Source organism: Mya arenaria, chromosome 15 (genome assembly GCF_026914265.1).
Source record: "Mya arenaria isolate MELC-2E11 chromosome 15, ASM2691426v1".
NCBI lineage: Eukaryota > Metazoa > Mollusca > Bivalvia > Myida > Myidae > Mya > Mya arenaria.
This window is the reverse complement of record NC_069136.1, coordinates 31,928,636-31,951,947: the sequence shown is the minus strand read 5'-3', so window position 1 is coordinate 31,951,947 and position 23,312 is coordinate 31,928,636. Positions and strand designations below refer to the sequence as shown.

At 41.2% G+C, this 23,312-nt stretch overlaps 1 protein-coding gene across 1 annotated transcript in view; it reads right to left on the bottom strand.

Moving 5' to 3' along the window:
• Positions 1-280: 280 nt before the first annotated feature.
• The window catches only part of LOC128220342 (uncharacterized), a 157,689-nt gene continuing 134,657 nt past the window's right edge, over positions 281-23,312 (bottom strand). The window contains exons 10-12 of the mRNA XM_052928700.1: positions 19,334-19,406; positions 15,426-15,565; positions 281-5,667 (exon numbers count right to left, since the gene is read on the bottom strand). Coding sequence (XP_052784660.1) covers positions 5,503-5,667; positions 15,426-15,565; positions 19,334-19,406 — 378 coding nt within the window. The 3' untranslated portion in view covers positions 281-5,502. The remainder of the gene's footprint in view (positions 5,668-15,425; positions 15,566-19,333; positions 19,407-23,312) is intronic.

Sequence of the window (23,312 nt, the reverse complement as noted above, 5' to 3'; positions counted from 1 at the left end):
AGCACCGAGAAGGTCCGTACAATTGAGAAAACAATCCCAGCAGATAGCTGATGTTCAATATTTATTCACACGTTTTTGTTTAATAAGTGTATTGAACGCGTTGTTTTGTACATTGTCACGTTGGGTGCTCAAAACCTCCCATGTAATCGATTAATTGTTTCATTGAAGAAAAAAATCGAGAACCGACACTCATCACTCACATCTTACTTGTAAGCCTGGAGATTTTCATGAACGTGCTGTGTTCAGGCACATGCTACTGTCATTTGGTAAATAAAACACATTAAAATGATTTGGTTTATTATTTTTTAAAGGCAGATATAATAGTAATACCAAAACGATGATAATAAGAGATGTTCGTCAAACATTATGCCCCCCCCCCCTGAGCGCCATGTTGTCAGAATTATATGGACAATTGACCGAAATGACAGCTGATTAGTCACAGACATTGAATGCCGTTGAGGCTGTTTTAAGATTTTATGAACATTCAAAGGCAAGAGTGTGTTATGACCATGACCTTTGACTCAATGATAATATCCATAGGAGTCATCAGCTGGTCACCAAAAACCTGAATGTCAAGTTTGAGGGCCATGGGCATTGTCAAGTTATCACACAAACAAGCTTTTTTCGTTCAAGGTCACTGTGACCTTGACCTTTGACCCATAAAATCATAAGGTGTCATCTAAAGGTCAGACGCAAACTCCAAGTCAAGTTTGAGGGCCATGGGTGCAGGCATTGTCGAGTTAAATCGCAAAAAAAATTTTGGCATTCACGGTCACTGTGACCTTGACCCCTAAAATCAATAGGGGTCATATATTGGTAAAGTCCAACCTCAAAGTCAAGTTTGAGGGCCATGGGTGAAGGCATTGCTGAGTTACCAGTAGGACAACCTTTTATCATTCAAGGTCACTGTGACCTTGACCTTTGGACCAATGACCCCTAAAATCAATAGGGGTCATCATTCTACTAGTCAGGTCCAACCTCCAAGTCAAGTTTGAGGGCCATGGGTGCAGGCATTGTTGAGTTATCACTTAGACATCCTTTTATCATTCAAGGTCACTGTGACCTTGACCTTTGGCCCGATGACCCCTCAAATCAATAGGGGTCATCAATTGGTCAGGCCCTAACTCCAGGTCAAGTTTGAGGGCCATGGGTGAAGGCATTGTTGAGTTATCAGTAGGTATGATACCTTTTATCATTCAAGGTCACTGTGACCTTGACCTTTGGCCCGATGACCCCTAAAATAAATAGGGGTCATCTATTGGTCAGGCCCAAACTCCAGGTCAAGTGTGAGGGGCATGGGTGTAGGCATTGTCCAGTTACAACTCTAAACAAATTTTCACATTCACTGTCACTGTGACCGATGACCCCTAAAATCAATAGGGGTCATCTATTGGTCAGGCCCAACTTCCACGTCAAGTGTGAGGGGCATGGGTGCAGGCATTGTTGAGTTACAAATCAAACAAGTTTTTGCATTCACGGTCACTGTGACATTGACCTTTGACCCTTAAAATCAATAGGGGTCATCTATTGGTCAGGTCCAACCTCCAAGTCAAGTTTGAGGGCCATGGGTGCAGGCATTGTCGTTATCAGTCAGACAAGCTTTTATCATTCAAGGTCACTGTGACCTTGACCTTTGGCCCGAAGACCCCTTAAATAAATAGGGGTCATCTATTGGTCAGGCCCAAACTCCAGGTTAAGTGTGAGGGGCATGGGTGCAGGCATTGTCGAGTTATAAATCAAAACAAAAATTCACATTCACGGTCACTGTGACCCCTAAAATCAATAGGGGTCATCTTTTGGTCAGGTCCAACCTCCAAGTCAAGTTTGAGGGCCATGGGTGCAGGCATTGTTGAGTTATCTCTTGGACAAACTTTTATCATTCAAGGTCACTGTGACCTTGACCTTTGGCCCGATGACCCCTGAAATCAATAGGGGTCATCAATTGGTCAGGCCCAAACTCCAGGTCAAGTGTGAGGGTCATGGGTGTAGGCATTGTCGAGTTAAAACTCAAACAAGTTTTTGCACTGAGGGTCACTGTGACATTGACCTTTGACCCTTAAAATCAATAGGGGTCATCTATTGGTCAGGTCCAACCTCCAAGTCAAGTTTGAGGGCCATGGGTGCAGGCATGGTTGAGTTATCAGTCAGACAAGCTTTTAACATTCAAGGTCACTGTGACCCTGAACTTTGGCCCAATGACCCCTTAAATCCATAGGTGTCATCTATTGGTCAGGCCCAACTTTCAGGTCAAGTGTGATGGCCATGGGTGCAGGCATTGTCGAGTTACAACTCAAACAATTTCACATTCACTGTCACTGTGACATTGACTTTTGACCCCTAAAATCAATACGGGTCATCTATTGGTCAGGTCCAACCTCCAAGTCAAGTTTGAGGGCCATGGGTGAAGGCATTGCCGAGTTATCAGTAGGACAACCTTTTATCATTCAAGGTCACTGTGACCTTGACCTTTGGACCAATGACCCCTAAAATCAATAGGGGTCATCTACTGGTCAGGCCCAACCTCCAAGTCAAGTTTGAGGGCCATGGGTGCAGGCATTGTTCAGTTATCTCTTGGATAACCTTTTATCATTCAAGGTCACTGTGACCTTGACCTTTGGCCTGATGACCCCTTAAAGTCATCAGCTGGTCACCAAAAACCTGAATGTCAAGTTTGAGGGCTATAGGTGCAGGTATTGTCAAGTTAATCACACAAAAGCTTTTTTCATTCAAGGTCACTCTGACCTTGACCTTTGACCCGTAAAATCATAAGGTGTCATCTACAGGTCGACGCAAACTCCAAGTCAAGTTTGAGGTCTATGGGTGCAGGCATTGTTGAGTTATCGGTAGGACAACCTTTTATCATTCAAAGGTCACCGTGACCTTGACCTTTGACCCTTAAAATCATAAGGTGTCATCTACAGGAAGACACAAACGGTAAGTCAAGTTTGAGGGCTATGGGTGCAGGCATTGTTGCGTTATCAGTAGGACAACCTTTTATCATTCAAGGTCACTGTTACCTTGACCTTTGGCCTGATGACCCCTTAAATCAATAGGGGTCATCTATTGGTCAGGCCCAACTTCCACGTCAAGTGTGAGGGCCATGGGTGCAGGCATTGTCGAGTAATAATTCAAACAAGTTTTTGCATTCACGGTTACTGTGATATTGACCTTTGACCCCTTAAATCAATAGGGGTCATCTATTGGTCAGGCCCAACTTCCACGTCAAGTGTGAGGGGCATGGGTGCAGGCATTGTTGAGTTACAAATCAAACAAGTTTTTGAATTCACGGTCACTGTGACATTGACCTTTGACCCTTGAAATCAATAGGGGTTATCTATTGATCAGGTTCAACCTCCAAGTCAAGTTTGAGGGCCAATGGGTGCAGGCATTGTCGAGTTATTAATCAGACAAGCTTTTATCATTCAAGGTTACTGTGACCGTCCTGACCTTAGGCCCAATGACCCCGAAAATCATTATGGGTCATCTATTGGTCAGGCCCAACTTTCAGGTCAAGTGTGATGGCCATGGGTGCAGGCATTGTCGAGTTACAACTCAAACAATTTCACATTCACTGTCACTGTGACATTGACTTTTGACCCCTAAAATCAATACGGGTCATCTATTGGTCAGGTCCAACCTCCAAGTCAAGTTTGAGGGCCATGGGTGAAGGCATTGCTGAGTTATCAGTAGGACAACCTTTTATCATTCAAGGTCACTGTGACCTTGACCTTTGGACCAATGACCCCTAAAATCAATAGGGGTCATCTACTGGTCAGGCCCAACCTCCAAGTCAAGTTTGAGGGCCATTGGTGCAGGCATTGTCGAGTTATCACTTGGACAACCTTTAACCAATCAAAGTCACTGTGACCTTGACCTTTGGCCCAATGACCCCCCAAAACAATAGGGGTCATATACTGGTCAGGCCCATCATTCATATCCAGTTTGATGACCATAGGTCTAGGCATTGTGGAGTTATTATTCGGACAAGCTTTAAAATTATTTTATCATTAAAGGACACTGTGACCTTGACCTTTGACCCAATGAGCCCTACAATCAATAGGAGTCATCAGCTGACCCTTAAAATCAATAGGGGTCTCCTACTGGTTAGGTCCAACCTCCAAGTCAAGTTTGAGGGCCATGGGTGTAGGCATTGTTGAGTTATCAGTCAGACAACCTTTTATCATTCAAGGTCACTGTGACTTTGACCCAATGACACCTAAAATCAATAGGGGTCATCTACTGGTCAGGCCCAACCTCAAAGTCAAGTTTGAGGGCCATGGGTGCAGGCATTGTTGAGTTATAACTTGGACAACCTTTTATCATTCAAGGTCACTGTGACCTTGACCATTGGCCTGATGACCCCTAAAATCAATAGGGGTCATCAATTGGTCAGGCCTAAACTCCAGGTCAAGTGTGAGGGTCATGGGTGTAGGCATTGTCGAGTTATAACTCAAACAAGTTTTCGCATTCACGGTCACTGTGACATTGACCTTTGACCCCTAAAATCAATAGGGGTCATCTATTGGTCAGGTCCAACCTCCAAGTCAAGTTTGAGGGCCATGGGTGAAGGCATTGTTGAGTTATCCATTGATCATTCAAGGTCACTGTGACATTGATCTTTGGCCCAATGACCCCTAAAATAAATAGGGGGCATCTATTGGTCAGGCCCAACCTCCAGGTCAAGTGTGAAAGGCATGGGTGCAGGCATTGTTGAGTTACAAATCAAACAAGTTTTCGCATTCACGGTCACTGTGACATTGACCTTTGACCCCTAAAATCAATAGGGGTCATCTATTGGTCAGGTCCAACCTACAAGTCAAGTTTGAGGGCCATGGGTGAAGGCATTGTTGAGTTAAATCAGTAGGACAACCTTTTATCATTCAAGGTCACTGTGACCTTGACCTTTGGCCCGATGACACCTAAAATCAATAGGGGTCATCTACTGGTCAAGCCCAACCTCCAAGTCAAGTTTGAGGGCCATGGGTGCAGGCATTGTTGGCCCGATGAGCCCCAAAAACAATAGGGGTCATCTACTGAATAGGGTTTCATATCAAGTTTAATGACCTTAGGTCTAGGCATTGTTGAGTTATCACTTGGACAAGCTTTAAAATTATTTTATCATTAAAAGTTCACTGTGACCTTGACATGATGAGCCCTAAAATCAATAGGAGACATCTACTGGTCAGGCCCAACCTCCAAGTCAAGTTTGAGGGCCACGGGTGCACTCGGACAAGCTTTGGTATACCGACAGAATGACAGACCTACCAACTGACAGACACGTGCAAAGCAATATACCCTTCTTCTTCGAAGGGGGGCATAATAAGATATACAGTGATACGTATATTATCTAGAGTATGTACATAACATGGCAATTGAAAAGGTGAATAAAGGGTCTATATTTTGTGGGATCTTGAATTCGTGGATCACCCAATATGCTGTGTTGATTAAGTTTGCAGAAATGAAGATCTATCATAAAAGTTCTCTGAAAAACATGCTGTTATTTTAAGAGTGGTGAAGATGAAGATTTGCAGCTTTGCCAGCAGCTAAGATCCTGGTGACTCTTTCTGGTTTCCCTGACAATGTCTTTGTGTACATGTTGAGATCGACACTGAGACTGTGCAGGTCATTGTAGAATTCCAACTGCTGCTTGTCTCTAAACATCTTAGCCTGCAAAAAATTAAAAGATAAGTTATTTTAGGCTAAGGCAATCAACCATATGTACAATCAACGCTAAAATCTAAGAATTAATTTATAGTCGACTAAGGCCCGATTTTTATTTCACAGCTCGAATTTCAGCACTTCATTAAGGGTAGGATATTAAGGTCACCGCAAGCAATGCTTACCCTAGTGTAAAGATGTAATTAGCTTCATAAATATTGATCCATTCATGTTGCATAGCATTATGATAAATGTGTACTTTTTCTCTTCAGGTTTAAGGCGAAAACTAAATAAATAAGAAGGGTAGTATTATTATTATTGGATACAGCACTGCCTTTTATCTATATTTCAAGTTTAATTTCAATCCCTTTTCAACTTTCCAAGATATAGCCTGTACAAGCATCCATTTAAACAACAACAACAACTGCAATGTACCGCTAGTAATAAGAAGCTGCCTGCAGTCCACCTCTAGAATCATATGGCTACCTGAAGTGTACCCCTGGTGTAAGGTAGCTATCAGATGTGTACCCATGGTATAAGGTAGCTACCTTCAATGTACCCTTTGTATAAAGGTAGCTACATAGAGAGTACCCCTGGTATAAGGTAGCTACCTACAGTGTAACCCTGGTATAAGTTAGCTACATGCAGTGTACCACTGGTATAAGGTAGCAAGCTATCTGCAGAGTACCCCTGGTATAAGGTAGCTATCTGTAGAGTACCCCTGGTATAAGGTAGTTACCTCAAGTGTACCACTGGTATAAGAAATCTACCTCCAGTGTGTACCCCTGGTATAAAGAAGATACTCCCTGTGTCCCTGGTATAAGGTAACTACCTGCAGTAAACAGTGTACCCATGGTAAAAGGTAGCTACCCTTAGTGTACTGTGTACCCATGGTACAAGGTATGTACCTCTAGTGTACCCCTGGTATAAGGTATGTACCTCTAGTGTACCCCTGGTATAAGGTAGCTACCTCCGGTATACCTCTAGTAAAAGGTAGCTACCCTAGTGTACTGTGTAACCCTGGTATAAGGTAGGTCCTTCTAGTGTACCCCTGGTAAAAGGTAGCTACCTACAGTGAACTGTGTACACCTGGTATAAGGAAGCAACCTGCAAAGTAACCCAGGAAAATGGTAGCTACCTCAAGTGTACACCTTAAATAAGGTAGCTACCTCCGGTGTACCACTGGTATAAGGTAGTTTCATGCAGTGTACAGCTGGTATAAGGTGGCTACCTGCAGAGTAAACCCTGGTATAAGGTAGCTTCCTCCGGTGTACCACAAGGTAGCTTCATGCAGTGTACAGCTGGTATAAGGTGGCTACCTGCAGTGTACACTGTACCCCTGGTTTAAGGCAGTTATGTGCAGTGTTCTGTGTACCCCTAATATAAGGTAGCTTCATGCAGTGTAAAGTGTACCCACGGTATAAGGTAAAGTTTCCCACTTCTATAAGGTAGCTACATGCAATGTCAAGTATCCCACTGGTATAAGGAAGATTCATGCAGTGTTAACCTGGTATTAGGAAGCTACCTGCAGTGTACCCCTGGTAAAGGGTAGCTACATGCATGGTATAAGGCAAAGTGTCCCACTTGTATAATGTAGCTACATGCAGTGTTCACCTGGTATAAGGTAGCTACCTGCAGAGTTAACCCTGGTAAAAGGAAGCAACCTCCAGTGTAAAACTTGTATAAGGTAGCTACCTGCAGAGTAAGCCCTGGTATAAGGTAGCTACCTCCAGTGTACCACTGATATAAGATAGCTACATGCAGTGTACCACTGGTATGAGGTTGCTCCATGCAGTGTACCCCTGGTATAAGATAGCTCCATGCAGTGTACCCCTGGTATAAGATAGCTACATGCAGTGTACCACTGGTATGAGGTAGTTATCTCAAGTGTACCCCTGGAATAAGATAGCTACCTCCAGTGTACCACTGGTATGAGGTAGCTACCTCAAGTGTACCCCTGGTATAAGATAGCTACATGCAGTGTACCACTGGTATGAGGTAGCTACCTCAAGGGTACCCCTGGTATAAGATAGCTACCTCCAGTGTACCACTGGTATGAGGTAGCTACCTCAAGGGTACCCCTGGTATAAGATAGCTACATGCAGTGTACAGTGAACCGCTGGTATAAGGTGGCAACATCCAGTGTACAGTGTTTCCCTGGTATAGGGTAGCTAAATACAGTGTACAGTGAACTGCTGGTAATAAGGTGGCAACATCCAGAGTACAGTGTTTCCCTGGTTAAGGGTAGCTAAATGCAGTGTACCCCTGGTATAAGGTAGCTACATGCAGTGTACACCTGTTTACAGTGTCCCCCCTGGTGTAATGTATAGCTCCATGCAAGTGTATCCCTGGTATTAGATAGCTACCTCAAGTATTCCACTGGTATGAGGAAGCTACATGCAGTGTACAGTTGGAATAAGGTGGCAACATCCAGTGTACAGTGTCCCGTGGTTTATGGTAGCTTAATGCAGTGTACCCCTGGTATAAGGTAGCTACATGCAGCGTTAAGTGTACCCCTGGAATAAGGTAAAGTGTTTCACTTGAATAAGTGTACCCCTGGTATAAGGTAGCTATATGCAGTGTATAATGTACCAGTGGTATAAGGTAGCTTCCTGCAGAGTAAGCCCTGGTTTAAGGTAGCTACCTTCAGTGTACTTCTGTCATGAGGTAGCTACCTCAAGTGACCCCTAGTATAAGGTAGCTACATGCAGTGTTTCGCTGGTATAAGGTAGTTACCTCCAGTGTACAGTGTAACCCTGGCATAAGGTAGCTAAATGCAGTGTACCCCGGGTATAAGGTAGTTACCTCCAGTGTACCTCTGTTATAAGGTAGCTACCTGCAGTGTTCCCCTGGCAATGGGCAGCTACCTGCAGTATATCCATGGTATACGAAAGTTCCATGCAAGTGTACCCCTGGTAAATGCAGTGTATTGTGTACCCTTGGTATAAGTTAGCTACCTGCAGAGTAAACCCTGGTATAAGGTAACTACCGTCAATGTAACCCTGGTATAAGGTAGCTAAATAGAGAGTTCCCCTGATATAAGGTAGCTATCAGAGTGTAAACCTGGAATAAGGTTGCTCCATGCAGTGTACCCCTGGTATAAGGTAGCTACCTCCAGTGTAACACTGGTATGAGGTTGTTACCACAAGTGTACCCCTGGTATAAGGTAGCTAAATGCAGTGTTCCTCTGGTATAAGGAATCTACATGCAGCATAAAGTGTACACCTGGTATTAGGTAAAGTGTCTCACTTGTATAAGGTAGCTACATTCAATGTACACCTGGTATAAGGTAGCTACCACCAGTTTACAGTGTAACCTTGGTATAAGGTAGCTACATGAAGTGTACAGTGTACAATGATATAAGTTAGCTACCTCTAGTGTACCCCTGGTATAAGGTAGCTACCTCCAGTGTACAGTGTACCTCTGTTATAAGGTAGCTACCTGTAGTGTACCCCTGGTATAAGGTAGCTACCTGCAGAGTTAACCCTGGAAAAGGGTAGCTACCTCAAGTGTACCACTGGTATAAGGTAGCTACATCCAGTGGAAATGTACCCCTGGTATCAGGTAGCAACCTCAAGTGTAGCCACTGGTATAAGTTAGATACATGCAGTATACAGTGTATCGCTGGTATAAGTTAGCTAAATGCAGTGTATTGTGTACCCTTGGTATAAGGTAGCTACCTACAGTGTACCCCTGGTATAAGGTAGCTACCTGCAGTGTACTCCTGGTTTCAGGTAGCTACTTGCAGACTAAACCCTGGTATAAGGTAGCTTCATCCATAGTTCCCCTGGTATAAGTTAGCTACATGCATTGAACTCGTAGCATAAGGTAGCTACATAAAGTGTACAGTGTACTTTTTGTATAAAGTAGCTACCTCCAGTGTTTCCCTGGTAAAAGGTAGGTACCTCAAGTGTACCCCTGGTATAAAAGAGCTACCTCCAGTGTACACCTGGTATACAAAAGCTACCTCCAGTGTACACCTGGTATACAAAAGCTACCTCCAGTGTACACCTGGTATAAGGCAGCACGATTTAGTGTATCCCTGGTATAAGGTAGCTACATCCAGTGTATAATGTACCAGTTGAATAAGGTGCAGAGTAAGCCCTGGTTTAAGGTAGCTACCTTCAGTGTACCTCTAGCATGAAGTTGCTACCTCAAGTGACCCTGGTATAAGGCAGCTACATGCAGTGTACAGTGAACCGCTGGTATAAGGTTGCAACATCCAGTGCAGACAACGCGAAAACTTTTTTTTCTTCACAGGACATTGCGACAGGTAAACCCTGAAAGTTTACCTGTTGCACCAAATTTTATCTGTCGCAATGTAACAAACAGTATTCAGTTACATCAGCCTAAAACTTGATTTTAAGCCTCTTATTTAAATAAGTTTTGTAATTCCCCATTATAACAGGTTTAGATCTTCTTGGTTAGATGTGTCCTACTATTATAAATTACAAAAAAGAAGCTAAACATCAGGTCAAAAAAATCAATATTTCGGATCTTAAGTCATTATTTTTTTTCCTCCCATTCCTCCCAAAAAAACTCATATCCGGTTCGTCTACCCATGGAGCAGCCAGATCTTACTCTTTTAATTCATCTTTAAATTAAAGATACAGTGCGGTTAAAATATATAACGAATTGTACTACAAGTCAAACTCAGACAAAACATTTATGCAAAAACGAAAGTAGAGTTCTTGTTATTGGCAATGTTAAACAGAGCGGAAAGAGTGTCAGCTCGGTATATTCATCATCATATTTAAATTAACACGATTGCCAGGAACCACTTTGCCGAAAAAAAATACATACGGAATTTTGCAAGGTCTGAACATTTCCGTAAAATTCCGTCTATTAAAAAGTATTAGAGTACGAACTGAAATCGTAACCTTACGTGTTTTTTTCGGCTTTTACGGAAACATGTGCAAAACGGGGTTTACAAATAGTGATACACGGATTAACACGCTGAATAGTCATATAATAGTTAAAAATAACTCTGAACATTTATTTAGAAACTGAAAGTAAATTTTCCGAAAATTAAACGGTGCTGACTGTAATTTTTCACCGGACATTGTGACCGACCAAAACAAAAGTTCCATCGGTCAAAATGGAAATATAACGGACATGTCCGACGGACATTCGCATTGTCTGCCAGTGTACAGTGTACTGCTGGAATAAGGTAGCTAAATGCAGTGTACCCCTGGTATAAGGCAGCACGATTTAGTGTATCCCTGGTATAAGGTAGCTATATGCAGTGTATAATGTACCAGTTGTATAAGGTGCAGAGTAAGCCCTGGTTTAAGATGAAGTAGCTACCTCAAGTGACCCTGGTATAAGGCAGCTACATGCAGTGTACAGTGAACCGCTGGTATAAGGTGGCAACATCAAGTGTACAGTGTACCGCTGGAATAAGGTAGCTAAATGCAGTGTACCCCTGGTATAAGGTAGCTACCTCCAGTGTACCTCTGCTTACCTGCAGTGTACCCCTGGCATTAGGCAGCTACCAGCAGTATATCCCTGGTATACAATAGCTTCATGTACCCCTGGTATAAGGTAGCTGTCTCAAGTGTAGCCCCTGTTTTAAGTAAGATACCTGCTGTATACAGTGTACCGCTAGAATAAGGTAGCTAAATGCAGTGTACCCCTGGTATAAGGTAGCTACCTCCAGCGTACCTCTGCAGTGTACCCCTGGCATTAGGCAGCTACCAGCAGTATATCCCTGGTATACGATAGCTTCATGTACCCCTGGTATAAGGTAGCTGTCTCAAGTGTAGCCCCTGTTTTAAGTAAGATACCTGCTGTATACAGTGTACCGCTAGAATAAGGTAGCTAAATGCAGTGTATTGTGTACCCTTGGTATAAGGTAGCAACCTGCAGTGTACCCCTGTTATAAGGTAGCTTCCTAGAGAGTAAACCCTGGTATTAGGTAGCTACCTCCAGTGTACCACTGGTATAAGGTAGCTACATGCAGTGCACTCGGGTATAAGGGTTAGGTATAAAGTAGCTACATGCAGTGTAAAGGTACCTCTGGTATAAAGTAGCAACCTCCACTGTAACCCTTGTATAAGGTAGGTACCTCTAGTGTACACCTTGTATACAATAGCTACCTCCAGTGTACACCTGGTATAAGGCGGCTACATCCAGTGTACAGTGTACCACTGATATAGTGTAGCTACCTGCAGTTTACCACTGGCATAAGATAGCTACATGCAGGGTAGCCCTGTATTAGGTAGCTACCTGCAGTATACCCTTGGCATAAGATAGCTACATGCAGTATACCTCTGGCATAAGGTAGCTACATGCAGTATACCCCTGGCATAAGATAGCTACATGCAGTATACCTTTGGCATAAGGTAGCTACATGCAGTATACCCATCGCAAATGGAAGCTACATGCAGTATACTAATGGCATAAGGTAGCTACATGCAGTATTCCCCTGGTATAAGGTAGCTACCTGCAGTATACCCTGACATAAGGTAGCTACCTGCAGTATAGCCCTGGCATAAGGTAGCTACATGCAGTGTAGCCCTGGCATAAGGTAGCTACATGCAGTGTAGCCCTGGCATAAGGCAGCTACATGCAGTATAGCCCTGGCATAAGGTACCTACTTGCAGTAAAGCCCTGGCATAAGGTAGCTACATGCAGTTAAGCCCTGGCATAAGGTAGCTTCATCCAGTGTAGCCCTGGCATAAGCTAGCTACTTGCAGTGTAGCCCTGGTATAAGATAGCTACTTGCTGTTTAGCCCTGGCATAAGGTAACTACATGCAATATACCCCTGGCATAAGGTAGCTTCATTCAGTGTACCACTAGCATAATGTGGCTTCTTGCAGTGTACCTCTGGCATTAGGCAGCGACCTCCAATTTAGGCCTGGCATAAGGCAGCTACATGAAGTATAGCCCTGACATAAGGTACCTGCCTGCAGTGTAGCCCTGGCATAAGGTAGCTTCCTGCAGTTTAGCCCTGGTATAAGGTAGCTACATGCAGTTTAGCCCTGGCATAAGGTAGCTTCATGCAGTGTAGCCCTGGCATAATGTGGCTACTTGCAGTGTAGCCCTGAGCTAAGATAGCTACCTGCTGTTTAGCCCTGGCATAAGGTAGGTACATGCAATATACCCCTGGCATAAGGTAGCTTCATTCAGTGTAACACTAGCAAAATGTGGCTTCTTGCAGTGTACCTCTGGCACAAGGTTGCTACCTATAGTGTAGCCCTGGCATAATGTGGCTACTTACAGTGTAGCCCTGGCATAAGATAGCTACCTGCAGATTAGTCCTGGCATAAGGTAGGTACATGTAATATACCCCTGGCATAAGGTAGCTTCATTCAGTGGAACGCTAGCATAATGTGGCTTCTTGCAGCATACCCCTGGCATAAGGCATAGACCTGCAGTTTACCACTTGCTTTATGTGTTTTCTTGCAGTGTACCTCTGGCATAAGGTGGTTACCTGCTGTATACCCCTTGCATAAGGTAGCTACATGCAGTGTAGCCCAAGCATAAGGTATTTTCATGCAGTGTACCCCTGGTATGCAATAGCTACATGCAGTTTACCTGGTTTAAGGCAGTTACCTGCAGCGTACCACAAGCATAATGTTGCTTATTGCAGTGTTTCCCTGGCATAAGGTAGTTACATGCAGTATACCCTGGTATAAGGCCGCTATCTGCAGTGTACCCCTTGTATAAGGGAGCTAACAGTAGCTTCCTGCAGTATACTTCTGGTATAAGAAAGCTACATGCAGTGTACTCCTGGTATATGGTAGCTACAAACGGTGTTCCACTGGTGTAAGGAAGCTACCATCAGTGTACTGTACAATGTACCCCTGGTATAATGTTGCTACCTGCAGTGTTCCCCTGGTATAAGGTAGCTACATGCATTGTTACGCTGGTATAAGGTAGCTGCCTACAGTATAACCCTGGTATAAGGTAGCTACCTCCAGTGTACTGTGTACCCCTGGTATAAGGTAGCTACATCCAGTGTACCCCTGGTATAAGGTAGCTACCACCAGTGTACAATGTACCCCTGGTATAATGTTGCTACCTGCATAGTACCCCTGGTATAAGGTAGCTACCTCCAGTGTACCCCAGGTATAAGGTAGCTACCTCCAGTATACCCCTAGAATAAGGTAGCAATCTCCAGTGTACTATGTACCCCTGGTATAAGGTAACTACTTCTAGTGTTCCCCTGGTAAAAGGTAGCTATCTGCAGTGTACCCTTAGTAAAAGGTACTTACCTCCAGTGTACCCCTAGTATAAGGTAGCTACCTCAAGCGTACCCCTGGTATAAGGTAGTTACCTGCAGTGTCATGTACCGCTGGTATAAGGTAGCTACATCTAGTGTATTGTGTACCCCTGGTATAAGGTAGTTACCTGCAGTGTCATGTACCGCTGGTATAAGGTAGCAACATGCAGTGTATTGTGTACCCCTGGTATAAGGTAACTGAATGCAGTGTATAGTGTATCCATGGCATAAGGCAGCTACATGCAGTATACCCCTGGCATAAGGCAGCTACATGCAGTATACCCCTGGCATAAGATAGCTACATGCAATATACCCCTGGCATAAGGCAGCTACATGCAGTATACCCCTGGCATAAGATAGATACATGCAATATACCCCTGGCATAAGGCAGCTACATGCAATATACCCCTGGCATAAGGCAGCTACATGCAATATACCCCTGGCATAAGATAGCTACATGCAATATACCCCTGGCATAAGGTAGATATATGCAGTATACCCTTGGCATAAGGTAGCTACTAGGGATGGCAACGAGTACCCGAGTACTCGAGTACTCGATCGAACGTCCGAGTACTCGAGTACCAAATCACTACTCGAGTACTCGATTTTTTTTTTTTTTAAATCTATAAAAATCACCAATTACACGATTTACAGACAAAATATCAGATCCAGTTAGTTGCCAAGTGGACAATTTACGGTCCCTCTAATCCCCGCTGTGTATACAATTGACCTCAATCAATTAGTTGACAGTTGTTGTGATAGTTGCAAACTGTCAACAAAGGACCCCTATTTCAAATTAACACTGATGTCAATTAGCGAAGTTTTGATAGCGGTACTTTCACCTACACAATTCTATTGTATACCAATTAGAGACATTTCACCAAACAATGGACGCTACAGTAACGAGCGAAAGAGTATCGGCCGTTACGAGAACTGATTTCTTAATGGGCGTATTTTAACTTTTTTTGCAATGATTATCACAATTGATTGGTTGATATTTTAAATCAAGAATTATGACTATTAATGAGGTAAACAACAATTAAACAGTACGAAAAACTATCATTTAAAAAAAATTATGTAGAGTAAACAACTGAACTTCGTATTGAATTTCGTTCAGTATTTTTATGTATGCTATAAATTTCCGTTCATTGTAATTCTGATTGTTGTTCATTTCTGCAGTGCATACTTGTATAAAATGAAACGAATAAGACAAATTAAAAACCTGAAACAACATTTGTTTTCTTTTTATATCCTTTTTGTTAAAATATGTAATGAAAGTTTACTTTAAAGGTGAAAATGACCGATAATACGACCAACGCACAATATACGTCATTAACGATACATGTATACACAATCTTGTCATTGCGAACACATATTCAATTTTTCCGAGTAATCGAGTACCCGAGTACTCGATCGAACGATCGTCCGAGTACTCGAGTATTAATTTTACTACTCGTTGCCATCCCTAGTAGCTACATATGGTGAAACCCGAGCATAAGGTAAGCAATCTGCAGTGTGTCCCTGGTATAATGTTGCTACCTGCAGTATATCCCTGGAATCAGTGAGCCATTTGCTGCAATTCATTTCCTCTTCTTTCATCTCCATTTCTAGCTGATGCTCAGCCGCTGACCTCTCTAACTCTAGCTTGTGGGCTAGGACCTCAAACTCTATCTTTTGCTCTGAAAGTAAAATCTCTCCAGATAAGAATCAATCGTTTAATTACTGTTATTCCTCAGCTTATAGCAGCAAATTGACGAAAATGGTATGTGTTGCCAGGTTATGCTAAATGAGCAAAACTGTGGATATTGGAAATCTTTGTCTTATCATATAACCTAAAAGAAATAAGCCAACTGTAGTTCGATGAAAATGGGTCATATCTCTTGGGTTACTTGGATAAATCATCTAATGATATAACTTGATCTGGAAGTTATAACCACAATACCTGTCACAAAGTTTCATCATTAGGAATGCAAACGAATGGCAAAATTGATTTTCGAATATTCGGTAATTCTTTCGATCGAATATTCGAATACCAAAATGAACTTTTCAGAATTGTAGTAATCTATTATTCATTGTAGTAATAGTCAGGGCTCTGTTACCCTTCTTTGTCGTATCCGTTACATGCGACGGACACTTATTGTTCCACAAATTAGCCTCTTAATTTCCCCATTTTCAGAATATATCCCAAGAAAAGCCGTACATTTTAAAACAAGAGCTGTCACAGTATGTGACGAATGCCCCCGAATGTGACATTGACCTATGAACAAGGTCAGTACATGAAAAGTTGATCTTGCCTTTACATGTCAAATACATATGGCAAGTCATTTTAAATTGCCTCTGAACATAAAAAAATACCACCCATATTTGACAATCTACACTCTTATGACCTTATATTCACAGCATTCCATTGTGAATTATTGAAACACTAAGTGTATCTTTCACCTAAGAGGTAGGGACATGGGTCTTGCACGCGACACGTCGTCTTGGTATGTTGAACACATGTGGCAAGTTATTTTAAAATCTGTCCATACAAGAAAAAGTAACAGCCCGGACAAGACAACCTATACTCTATGTGCTTATATGCAGCATTGTGAATAAACACTAAGTGTGACCTTGACCTTAGAGGTAAGGACACGGGTCTTGCAGGCGACACGTCGTCTTGGTATGTGGTACACATGTGGCAATCATTTTGAAATCTGTCCATACAAGAGAAAGTAACAGCCCGGACACCACAACCTATACTCTATGTCCTTATATATGCAGCATTCCATTGCGAATAACACAAATGTGACCTTAGAGGTAAGGACACGGGTCTTGCACGCGACACATCCTCTTGATATGTCGAACACATGTGGCAAGTTATTTTAAAATCTGTCCATACAAGGGAAAGTTACAGCACGGACACAACAACCTATACTCTATGTCCTTATATGCAGCACTCCATTGTGAATAAACACCATGTGTGACCTTGACCTTTGAGGTAGGGACACGAGTCTTGCACGCGACACGTCGTCTTGGTATGTGGAACACATGTGGCAAGTTATTTTAAAATCTGTCCATACAAGAGAAAGTTACAGCCCGGACACGACAACCTATACTCTATGTCCTTATATGCAGCACTCCATTGTGAATAAACACTAAGTGTGACCTTGACCTTTGAGGTAGGGACACGGGTCTTGCACGCGACACGTCGTCTTGGTATGTGGAACACATTTGGCAAGTTATTTTAAAATCTGTCCATACAAGGGAAAGTTACAGCACGGACACGACAACCTATACTCTATGTCCTTATATGCAGCACTCCATTGTGAATAAACACTATGTGTGACCTTGACCTTTGAGGTAGGGACACGGGTCTTGCACACGACACATTGTCTTGGTATGTGGAACACATGTGGCAAGTTATTTTAAAATCTGTCCATACAAGAGAAAGTTACAGCCCTGACATGACAACCTATACTCTATGTCCTTATATGCAGCACTCCATTGTGAATAAACACTAAGTGTGACCTTGACCTTTGAGGTAGGGACATGGGTTTTGCACGCGACACGTCATCTTGGTATATGGAACACATGTGGCAAGTTATTTTAAAATCTGTCCATTCAAGGGAAAGTTACAGCCCGGACACGACAACCTATACTCTATGTCCTTATATGCAGCACTCCATTGTAAATAAACACTAAGTGTGACCTTGACCTTTGAGGTAGGGACACGGGTCTTGCACGCGACACATCGTCTTGGTATGTGGAACACATGTGGCAAGTTATTTTAAAATCTGTCCATACAAGAGAAAGTAACAGCCCGGACATGACAACCTATACTCTATGTCCTTATATGCAGCACTCCATTGTGAATAAACACTAAGTGTGACCTTGACCTTTGAGGTAGGGACACGGGTTTTGCACGCGACACGTCGTCTTGGTATGTGGAACACATTTGGCAAGTTATTTTAAAATCTGTCCTTACAAGGAAAAGTTACAGCCCGGACACAACAACCTATACTCTATGTCCTTATATGCAGCACTCCATTGTGAATAAACACTAAGTGTGACCTTGACCTTTGAGGTAGGGACACGGGTCTTGCAGGCGACACGTCGTCTTGGTATGTGGTACACATGTGGCAAGTTATTTTAAAATCTGTCCATACAAGGGAAAGTTACAGCCCAGACACGACAACCTATACTCTATGCTTATATGCAGCACTCTATGGTGAATAAACACTAAGTGTGACCTTGACCTTTGAGGTAGGGACACGGGTCTTGCAGGCGACACGTCGTTTTGGTATGTGGTACACATGTGGCAAGTTATTTTAAAATCTGTCCATACAAGAGAAAGTTACAGCCCAGCCACGACAACCTATACTCTATGTCCTTATATGCAGCACTCCATTGTGAATAAACACTAAGTGTGACCTTGACCTTTGAGGTAGGGACACGAGTCTTGCACGCCACACGTCGTCTTGGTATGTGGAACGCATGTGGCAAGTTATTTTAAAATCTGTCCATACAAGGGAAAGTTACAGAGCCGGCCGGCCGGACGGTGCGATTTTAATATGCCCACCTTTGGGGGCATAAAAAATGATGTATTTACTGAGATAATGACTTAAAGGTGCTTACATGCAAAACCTTTACTAAGGTGTGATGCCGACGCCAGGGTGAGTAGTATAGCTCTCCTTATTCTTTGAAAAGTGGAGCTAAAAATCACAATTTACTATGAATAAGTTCATGAAGTTTGAAGTTGGTACCTTGATGATTTTTAAAACAATAAAAAAACAATAAAAAAAGCCAGATGACCCATATTCGAACTTGAGCTAGAAATCATCGAAATAACCTTTCTGACAAATTTCCAGGATATTTAGACTGAAAATGTTACCTCTCGAGTGTTAACAAGGTTTTTCCATATTTGGGCCCTGTGATCTAGTTTTTGACCCCAGATGACCCATATTCGAACTTGAGCATGAAATCATCGAAATAACCTTTCTTAAAAATTTCCAGGATATTTGGGCTGAAAATTGAACCTCTAAAGTGTTAACAAGGTGTTTCAATATTTGGGCTCTGCAGTGACCTAGCTGTGACCTAGTTTTAAACCCCAGATGACCCATACTCGAACTTGAGCTAAAAATCAACGAAATAACCTTTCTGACAAATTTTGACTGAAAATGTTACCTCTAGTGTTAACAAGGTTTTTCCATATTTAGGCTCTGTGACCCGAGATGACCCATACTCAAACTTGAGCTAGAAATCAACGAAACATCCTGACCAAGTTTCGTGACATTTGAAGCAAAAATGTGACCACTGGAGTGTTAACAAACTAATCGTGGACAGACAACAGACGACGGACATTTATCGATCCTAATAGGTCATCCTCAGCCTCGATTAAGGTGAGCTAAAAATGTAAGCAAAAGCAATAGGTCCATACTGTTGATACAATTTGTACCACTACTTACCAAGATCTATTCGATCCTTTTCATTTTTCAGTTTTAGATCAGTCATATTCTGTTCTTGTTCTTCTGTCTCATACTGTAACAAAACAATACTACATTGATGTGTTGTTATAAAATAAGCATAACCAATGTAAAGGGATAGTAGCCCTCAGTTTCAATACACAGTTTCAGAAAGAGTGTGACTTGAAACATTCAGTGTGATCAACATGTCATAACTTAGTGGTAATTTGCCAATGTCTTGCAGTAAATGTAAAAGGTCAAACGTTATTTACAATTATGACAACCTCTGACTACGCTACTGACAAAGGAGTTTCATCTCTTTAAAAACAACAAGAAATGCTGCAATGCGACAAAACCAACAGTTTTTCTATTTCTGGTAACAGTGATCTTGCCCCTAGCACCAAACTCCATTTCATAAAAGGTCTCTATAAACTATTCCTATATACCAATTTCCGTTGAAATATTTCAACCCTAACTAAAGTTAATCAATAGCAAGCGATTTTGTGTTTTATTGCTGAACATATAACTGCCGTAAGATAACCTGTTAATTGTTTTGTGTTAACCTCTTAATTTTTGTGATAATTATCTAGCTATCTAGTTTATCTTCGCGAAATCTTTTTTTGGTAAGATCAATACACAGGCTTGAAAGTGCCCAGAACTGCCACCTATTACCCCTTTAGGCTATACAACAATAACAGGTTAACTAGTTATTCTTTGCGAATTCCACTTAATAAGTAACATAATAACTGGTTAGATTTGTGTTACTACTTATCCATAAATGCACTTTTGCCTTCAAGCAGTAATATGTCACCCATAACTCATATATGTGAACACTACCGGTAGGTAGGTAAAATATACCGCTTTTGAGACCCTTCTAACGCCCTACCGTTGAAATCTACCGTTATTAAAAGCTCTTCTGAAAAATCCCAAAATTATATCAAATTGGCCTAAAATTTTATTTTAAAAACCTCAAAATTAAATCTACCATGCTAAAATACCATATTAATCGGTCACTTTAAAGAACATGGTGCAATAAGCAACTTGTGAAATCACTTCACACTTCGGCCAAGATCGTTGCTAAGTTACCGGTACGGTACAAAAGACCACTAATCAGCATTCTTTGTTAATTGGCATCCTACTAATCAGCATTTTTGTAAACATCAAAGAAAACAACATTACCAAGGTGTTATTAATTATCTACAGTGTACAAAATTTTACGACATTTTGGCGGGAAAATTGACATACCGTAAATGACTGGGTATTAGACGCCCTTTTTTCCCTCAGATTTCGATGCAAAAAAATGCCTACATATAATACCCAGTAACAATTTTTTTAACTTTTTTTCTGAGGTCGATTTCAAGCCTAGAGTTTGTTTAGATTTATGTAGAAAGGGATGTTACTCGCATCATATCAATCGAGTATATATGAGTTAAAACTGCAGTTGAATACGGTATATCGTAAGACGTTTATAATTTAAACAAAAATATTTTTTGATTAAAGTTATTCAATATTATTTTGAATAATAAATTGAATTGAACAATAATTTAACTTGCATATATAAAAAAGCAAAGTTGGGCACTGTCAAAATATTTTTTGTCAGTTGTACAAGAAGGTGTGAAAAACTCGACTGCTTTTAACCTGTTTATCAATGGTCATTAACTTATTTATTACGCCTATAAGTGTAAATCCTTTATCAAGTTAATTAAAACACCATTTTATACATGCATTGAATTGAATAAACACATTCTATCGGCTTTAGATCAAAGAGTCACACTGTGTGACGTCACATAACTTACAGTTATACCCATGAGGATCTCGTGGAGAGCATGGACATTGCTATGCAGGATTAATGTATTTATAACTGTACGATTATTGCTTCTTACAGTCTTTAAGTGTGGTACAAGTTTGAAAGTTTATTGGCAGATGTTTTACAAACATGTCATGTTTATGTTTTCTTAATCCATTGATTGCCCTTGTTGTTTCTTTAATCCTCCAATAAAAAATTAGAAATTAGGTACGCAAAATAAATTATTTTGGAAAATAATTATGGGTGTCCGAATATTTCGAGTGTCCGAACTCTTAGGTGAATTACGGTACTTTAATCTTTTCTGTAGTGTTGACATTTTGAGAACAAACCCGTACAATATAAGGTTTTTGCATAACTTAACTTTTCATTCTCAACAGTTTATCATTGTATGGTTTTAAAGATAACCGTCGCCATTTTCACGAATTTTTTTTTGTCACTGTCAACAAACATGGTGGCCGAAAATGCCAGACGATTTGACATCTTTTCTATGCGTCTTTTAACCAAACACATTGATTAAAAGTTTTTTTCTTGGACTTTTCACAGATTTTTTTCCCTGCGTCTAATACACCCTATCGTCTTAAACCCAGTCATTTACGGTATACAGTTCTGCAGTCATCTGCACTTACACTCAGACCTGTTTTGGCAGTCTGATTTGATTTTTTAGCAGCTCTTCTGAATATAGACTTGTTTTTACAAGTTAGGGGTAATATTTCTTCTGTTTCTCAATTAAATACACTGACACTTGACAAGTTTCAACCATGACGTATTTTATGCGTATTTTCCGAAAATCTAAAAATAGTAACAAATATCAAGTTTTTGTCTACATTGTTTCCATCCATGTTTTTGTCTGAAAATTTAAGAAATTAGAAATTCTACCGCTTTTGAACACAAACTACCGCTATTGAGACCTAAATCTACCTCTCTGTCATTGCCAAAGGTTCACATGTCTGCATAATTTAAGTTATTCGGTTTCAACCTGTTTTTCTATTTTAAAAAAGTGACCTTGACCCCAGGGTCCCCAAATGCTATCCCATGAAATGTCTCCATCAACTTTTCCTAATCAAAGCGCTTAAAGCGTTTCGGCCTGCAACGTTTTGTGATGATCGTTTTGTGAGTATAGTCATGTAATTGTAAAACATAATTATTAACATAATCAAAGCCCGAGGCGCTGAAAGACTATCTGCGGGCAAATATGTGAGAGCTGCAAATTTTATTTGAAATATGAAGGGCACATTGATAAAAGTGAAAAATGTGCCAAGGGCCAAAAGTGCTTTTGCCCACACTGGGCGAGGAAACAACTAAATCTTTACCTATTTAATGGCGTCTTGTGTCATTTTGTTTAGGCCTAAAAAAAATATGTCTGTTTCGGGTAACCCGACCCGATAAAATGCGCCGACCCTAACTATTTTTTTCAGTTTCTGACCAAAAAAATAATTTGTTAGCGAATAGAGAGTTACGAAGGGCGGATAAATGCAGATTTTAATCAGAATTATTGTTAATATGATAAAACAAAGTCAGGGAATGACAGTAATGTAGGAAAGACTGTCATGTGCAAGAAAACACCCTGAACTTAAGACAGGTTTTGAAAAAAAAACAAAAAAAACACCCTACCTACCCTACCTAGAAATTTTGGGAAGGTTACCCTAAACAAACAATTTTTTTTGGCCTTATGTAAATGTCACTTCATTCGTCGTAAACCCCCTCCCCATGGATTTAATGTGACAATGCATGATAAAGAGTTTTCGTTGCTTTTATTAGATATCATACTATAGGAAAATACGATACATCATATATCATTTCCTTTAATTTTTGTTTAAGGAAAATCATTTTTTTACAAACAACTTCAGCAATAATTCCATTCAAGATCCACAGCTTATCACTTAAGTCGACGTATTCTCATGTATTTAAAGATACAATCAGAGGTACACACTAAAGAAGGAGGGTGTGGGATGGGGAACATCCGGTTGGGGGTTCGTGGGGGGGGGTCTACCCAGTGGAAAACAATGGAAAATGGAACGAACATGTTGAGCTCTGAGGTGTATTTGTATTTGGTATCAGTTAATGTATGTAGAAACTATTTTTAGAAAATCAGTCAGTAAATGTAGTTGAAACTATTTCTAGATTATCAGAAATTGTCAGTTCTAAGAATGGGAATATGATTGTGCCTTTTCAAGT